Consider the following 6,839-nt stretch of genomic DNA (forward strand, 5'->3'; position numbering starts at 1 on the left):
CCCCCCCCCCCCCCCCCCCAAACACCTCAAATGGGTGTAGATAGGTTTCCTGGCCTATTCATATGTGAGCCAACTTCTTCTTCTTCACCTCCTTCACCTCTTTTTCCTCTTACCCCTCTTCCTCCTCCTGGGCGGGTTGGCAACTGCTCTGGTGTGGTTTGCTCCTTCTTTCCAACCCAACATCAATTATCCTTATCACTTCTTTTTTTTGTATGTTACTCTCTAGCGACACCTCAAATCTTAGGCCTTATTCTACGTAATTTCATTGCAAATACTATCCTCCTTCTCCTCCTCCTCTTCTTCCTCCTCCTCCTCACAATATCTCACCTTCCCCTTCTCTTTATACATCAGAGATCCTTGGAGCGTTCACCTCCATCCGGATGCTGTGGGTACTGACCGGCATTCTGGTCTACTTGGCTGCGAACCCCGTTTTCCTCCTCCTCCTCCTCCTCCTCCTCCTCCTCATCCTCCTCCTCCTCCTTTTCTTCATCCTTCCTCCTCCTCCTCCTCTTCCTCCTCCTCCTTTTTCTCTCCCTTCCTTCTCATCGTTCTCCTCCTAGAGACCACTAACACTCACCCAATGCCTCACCTCTTTACACAACAGAGATCCTTGGAGCGTTCACCTCCATCCTGATGCTATGGGTGCTGACGGGCATCCTGGTCTATTCAGCCGTGAACAGAGTCATTGATGACGACTACACCATAGACGCTACTGTCATGCTCATCACTGCCGCCACTGGGGTCGCTTTCAATATACTGTGAGTGGAGATATGAGGGTGTATGTGGGGGAGGTGTATGTGTGTGTGTGTGTCGTTATGTGTGTGTGCCAGGATAGGTTGTGGGAAATTTATCATAGAATACAGTCATGCTGATCACTGTCGATATAAGTGATTACGTGGATTATTCTGTAATTGTGCATGTGTTGGTCAGTCAGTTTGCAAACAGATGCATTTATGTGGGAGTGGAAGCATGTATGTGTATATGCAATACTATGTTAGCTATTATATTTTTTTTTAATGCACTAGTGAAATTTTTCCAGTACATCTGTGATATTGTTGTGATCGACGTGGAAGCATGTATGTGTATATAAAATATACTGTTTGCTATTATATGTGAGGCATCTTGGTGAAATCAGGCGCTCGTCAAAATAATGAAATGGAAGAAAACGGTTCTTTTCTGGCAGTTGGGCAATTGTTTTATTTTCTCTTTTTGTCGCAGAACCTTTTTTGTCTAATTAAAAACTCATTTCTGTGTGGATTTTACTGGAAAACATTGAATAAAGGCACAAAAAATGTAAATGTTCTTTTTCCAAGGACCCTCAAGCTGTGGAAGTTATCAAACATGATATCAGCCATTTTCTCAATAAAATAATTTTACGTCTGAAACCAGGCAACCCCCCCCCCCCTCCTTCAGTCACAAATATCTCTACTTCTATTCTACGTAGACGGATATTATTTCTCTGAAAGCAAGGCAAATGAACAAGCTTTCAGGAGATATCAATAACTCCTCATACTCAAAAATTGACGAGCACGTGATTCCACCACGTCGTGACACATATTTTTTTATGCACTTAAATATTCTCAGTACCTCTGTGACATTGTCCTGATCCATATTTCTCCCAGCCTGGGTACCACGCTCCACCAGCACACCCACAGTCACGGAGGTGGGGGTCACGGACACTCCCATGGAGGTCAAGGTCACTCCCACGGGGGTCATGGTCATGGTCACAGTCAAGGTCATCGGCGACCTTCAGCACCTCTAGCGTCGAGCAACGCCACGCCGTCTTACGGCAGTGTGGACAACATGGAACGAGGGAACAATATTGGCGTTGTTGTGGATTCGAACACTCCGCTCTTGGGTGCTGACGCCAGCGATGAGAGTAGCGAGTCGCACGGTCACAGCCACAACTCCAACATCAATGTCAAGGCTGCGTTCATTCACGTGATCGGAGATCTGTTTCAGAGTGTGGGGGTGCTGGTTGCAGCCTTCATCATCTACTTCAAGGTTGGTGATGGGTATGTGGGTGGTTGGGGGGTGCTCTGGTGTCGTTTGCTCCATCTTTCCTATCAAACATCTATCGTCCTTTTCTCCCCTCCCTCCTTTTTATGTTTGTTACTCTCTTGCAACACTTCTAATCTTCTGGCACTCATGTGACCGTATGCGGTTGCGAGCGTCGAAAAACCTCTACTAAAATACCGTGATGGGTGTGAAGGAAACACGGCCTGGTTGATGAAGTGCAGAGTGAGGGTGGGGGAAGTGTTGTGTTGTTAGACTTGCTAAGTAATATTATACCTTTAACCGTAAATTAATGACAGTTATTCGTTCTTTTTGCTTGTGTGTTTGTGTGTGTGTGTGTTTGTGATTATGTCTAAGATAGATAGATAGATAGATAAAGAGATATAGAGGGATAGTTAGATATATAGATAGGCGGATGGATGGATGAATGAAAGGATGGATGGAAACAAACAGACATAGAGAAAAAGAGAGACACAGAGAGCAATAGTAGAGATAGACAAAAAGAAAAAGATAGAGAAAAAGAGTTGAAAAGGGAGGGGGTAAGGGGTCACAGGCGTTCTTAATATCTTCATTATGATGTTAAAGTATGAGTGAGCTCCATTACAAAAAAATAACTATAATATCTTTCGTCCTGTCTTTTCCAGCCGGAGTGGAAGATCGCCGACCCAATCTGCACGTTCATGTTCTCCCTGTTTGTCCTGGTCACTACAGTCACCATCATGAGGGATATCGTGGTTGTGCTTATGGAAGGTAGAGAGAGCAATTTTCTAATTGTATTCAGATCTAGGTATTTTTAGACCCGCATCGACTAAATTTAGATCATGGAAGGTAGAATAATTCTCTAATTTTATTCAGATCTAGGTATTTTTACACCCGTATCGACTCAATTTAGATATTTAGGAGGCAGGCTTAGACCCTGCGTTTCAGGTCCAGCCCATGTTGAAAGGGATATAACATCCGGGAGGAAACGCCAAGCGAAACGTTATTATTATTATCTATATTTTTGGTTAAGTGGCATTGGTAGTCTAGTCGTTAATTTACTGAACTGGTAATCATGATGTTGTGGAAGATCGCCGACCCCATCTGCACATTCCTGTTCTCCCTGTTTGTCCTGGTCACTACACACCATGGTGAGGGATATCGTGGTCGTGCTTATGGAAGGTAGAAAAAAAAACATTTTTATTTTTCAACTTAGGTATTATTAACCCCCCCCCAATCAACACAGATAAGATCATTGAGGAGATGGGCTTTACCTCTACTTTTCATATATAACCCAAGTTGAAAGGGACATAACATCCAGCAGAAGCACTTAAGCATTATTATTATCTTTCTTTTTAGTTAAGGGAACAGGTGGCTGACATATATATTACTTTGCAATTAGTAGGGCTTATAAATTCAAAACTTTCCTATATTACTCGGTATAGCAAGGACAAGATAAATCTGTTTTAAAATATTGTGTAAATGTCTATGTTGTTATGGTAATGGTGGCCATCTTGAAAATAAACTCAAAATGCAGAGTAAGTGCAGCTGAAAAACATTCCACTTAAAGAAGATAAAAATTCTACACTTTTGTGTAAATCTAGGTAACTGGCAACTTTATTTTACCAAAAAATTAACCTTTTTTTTAAAATGGAATTTTTACATTTCTGTATTTTAGATGGTTAAATTAAAAAAAAATTTTTTTTAAATGGAGAGGCCTGCTTTTTTTTCTTATCGATAAGTTGTCTGGGGAAAAACCCTGTATATTACCCAGATTTACATCTTATCATGATAATATGTGCAGAGTTTAAAGGTTATAAACGCAATACTTTTTTAGCTGACTAACTCTACAACATTTTCAGCTTGTACCCCCCACCATCCCAAGCGTGTATATTCTCAGTTTTGGGGTGTATTGAAATTGAATATTTTTCTAAATTAGAGAACCTAATTAAACTAATTTTCATAATATTTGTTCTTTTACCTTGAATGCATACCTCTGATTCTGAAATACTGCTGTATTGGCTGGGACTGGGGTCATGGAGTGCACAAAAATGGCTGGGACTGGAAGAGTTAACAAACAGTACATTGTGTCCCAACTAAAAATCTAGACAAACTTATTATCCCTTTAATCTCACTCCATGTCTCTTCCCTCCAGGTACCCCTCGAGGCATCAATTTTGCCGAGGTGCGCGACACGTTCTTTGAGATTCCCGGGGTGCTGGACATCCACAACCTGAGGGTCTGGTCACTCACCATGGACAAGGTGGCCCTGTCTGTGCATCTAGCTATCGGTCAGTTCCCCCGCACACTCTCAAATAATTGGTCACTTTTTAGGATAAGCGGGCTAACCAGATTTCAGGGGTTTCCAGAAGTCTTGACCTACACCAAAAGTGGGCATTGCCCTTCCTATAGGAGAAGTTTAGTTTCACTGATATGTATATTTGTTTCGTTATAGAGAAGACCCTCCTTGTCTTTTAAAGAAAATGAATAAAGATCCAAAAACTTTAACTTCGATTTTCTCAAAACAGCGTTTATCGGGATAGCCCCCTTGTGCTTAAAAGCGACCAATTGATGCCTTAGTTATCAACAACAGTTTGCTGTAGTACTGTTTTTTATGTCTACTGTAGGAGGATGGTTTGTGGGTGGGTTGTTTTTTTTTTTTTTGTTGTATTTTTTTTTTTTTTGGGGGGGGGGGGGTTGTTTTGTTTTGTTATTTTAAAAAAATTTTTTTTTTGGGGGGGGGGGGGGAGGAGGGGGATGTGTGATATATGTTTGTGAATGGGTATTGGTTGAGGTGGAGGTGGTGATATTTGTTCTTTGTATTTAATATTTGTACATTGCAAAATTCGCACATAACAAAAAGATTTTCGCATCTGGCGAGTTTCGCTTTGTGCGTGCTGGACTGCATATGTGTCACGACATGGTGAAATCAGGCGCTCGTAAATTTTGGGGCATACAGAGTTGTTGGTGTCATTTTTAAAGCCTGTCCATTTGCCTTACTTTTGATGAAAAAAATATTCGTATATCTTGGATACAAGTCAAGATATTGGGGATTGAAGGAGGTGGGGGTCGGTTGGTTTCAGAGGTAAAGTTAGCGGAGAAAATGGCCTCCAAAGTGAGTTATTTCCTTAGCTTGAGAGTCTGTGGAAATTTAAAATTTGCTTCTTTTATGCCTTTAATCAACGTTTTTCAATATAATCCACGCAGAAATGTGTTCTTTAAAGGGCATGATCTTCAAAGGTGTTGAGCCAAAAAACAAAAATTCTATAAAAATTCCCAAACCTGTGGAAAATGCCAGTTTCTTTATTTTGACGAGCGCCTGATTTCACCTCGCTGCCTCACATATTTTCCGTAACCATATTATGACTGTCTCTGTCCACAGACAAGCGCTCCGACCCGCACAGAGTCCTCAAGCTGGCGTCGCGCGCCATACAACGCAAGTTCAACATCTCGGAGACCACCATGCAGGTGGAGGAGTACGTCACTGACATGGTGGACTGCAGCGACTGTAAGGGGCCTTAGGAATGTTCTGAGCTTAGGACTGACCAGAGCCCAGGACTTAAGACTGACCAGAGCTTAGGACTGACCAGAGCCCAGGACTTAGGACTGACCAGAGCTTAGGACTGACCAGAGCCCAGGACTTAGGACTGACCAGAGCTCGGGACTTAGGACTGACCAGAGCTCGGGATTTAGGACTGACCAGAGCTTAGGACTGACCAGAGCCCAGAACTTAGGACTGACCAGAGCTTAGGACTTAGGACTTACCAGACCTTAGAACTTAAGACTTACCGGAGCTTAGGACTGACCAGCAGGGCCTACCCACAACTGACCAGAGCCCAGGACTTAAGACTGACCAGAGCTCGAGATTTAGGACTGACCAGAGCTTAAGACTGACCAGAGCCCAGGACTCAAGACTGACCAGAGCTTAGGACTGACCAGAGCCCAGGACTCAAGACTGACCAGCAGGGCCTACCTAGGACTGACCAGTACCCTGGACTGACCAGAGCTTAGGACTAACCAGAGCTTAGGACTGACCGGTACCCAGGACTGACCAGAGCTTAGGACTGACAAAAACCCAGGACTGACTGCTGTCCAAGTCTGATAAGCTCATAAGACTGACCAGAACTAGCCAAAACCAAGGACAGACCTAAAACCAAGGGTTAACTAAAACCAGGGAAAGATGACAAGATGACAATGGGAAGGAGGGGGAGTGGTCATCCTCGGCCCAATTTTAGCCGACGTTGTTTGTGAACGGTCCCTAAGAGTGACCAGGACTTAGTACTGACAAGAAACTTGGACTGACCAGAGCCTAAAAATGACCCGAATAGAACCTAAGGCTGACTCGAGGCCCATGCTGGTGTTTTTTGTGTTTTTTGTGTTTTTTTGTGTTTTTTTCGGGGGGGGGCGGGGGGAGATTGGACAAGGAAGACAGACTGGCAGATGGGCTATTGATGAGAGACATGTCAATGGACAGACTGGACTGGTAGATCTAGATAGACTGACAAAGACAGACTGTAAGGCAGAGATCTTGTTGAAGGAGTTTCATGACAGCTGACAGAGATTTTATGGTGGGGATAATGGTGTGAGTAAACATACATGCTGTGGTGGAGAGATAGAGAGAAAGAGAGAGAGGGAGAAGGACACAGGAGAGAAGCAGAAGAGAGAGACAGAAAGAGAGAGAGAGAGAAGGAGGGAGAGAGAGAAAGAAAGAGGGAGGGAGGACATATAAGAGAAGCAGGAGAGAGAGACAGAAGAGAGAGAGAGAGAGGAAGGGAGGACACCGGAGATAAGTAGGAGAGGGAGGGAGAAAGAGAGAGAGAGAAAAAGAGAGGACACATGGGAGAG

At 43.4% G+C, this 6,839-nt stretch overlaps 1 protein-coding gene across 1 annotated transcript in view; it reads left to right on the forward strand.

Annotated features, from left to right (window-relative positions):
• LOC101860050 (zinc transporter 2) overlaps positions 1–6,397 on the forward strand; it is a gene marked incomplete in the record, with an annotated part of 19,573 nt that extends 13,176 nt beyond the window's left edge. The window contains 5 exon segments of the mRNA XM_013088252.2: positions 605–758; positions 1,623–2,004; positions 2,661–2,766; positions 4,151–4,285; positions 5,377–6,397. Of these exon segments, the coding sequence (XP_012943706.1) occupies positions 605–758; positions 1,623–2,004; positions 2,661–2,766; positions 4,151–4,285; positions 5,377–5,516 (917 nt within the window).
• Between the last annotated feature and the right edge of the window lie 442 nt (positions 6,398–6,839).

The sequence above is a fragment of the Aplysia californica genome, unplaced genomic scaffold (genome assembly GCF_000002075.1).
Source record: "Aplysia californica isolate F4 #8 unplaced genomic scaffold, AplCal3.0 scaffold00710, whole genome shotgun sequence".
Taxonomy (NCBI): Eukaryota; Metazoa; Mollusca; class Gastropoda; order Aplysiida; family Aplysiidae; genus Aplysia; species Aplysia californica.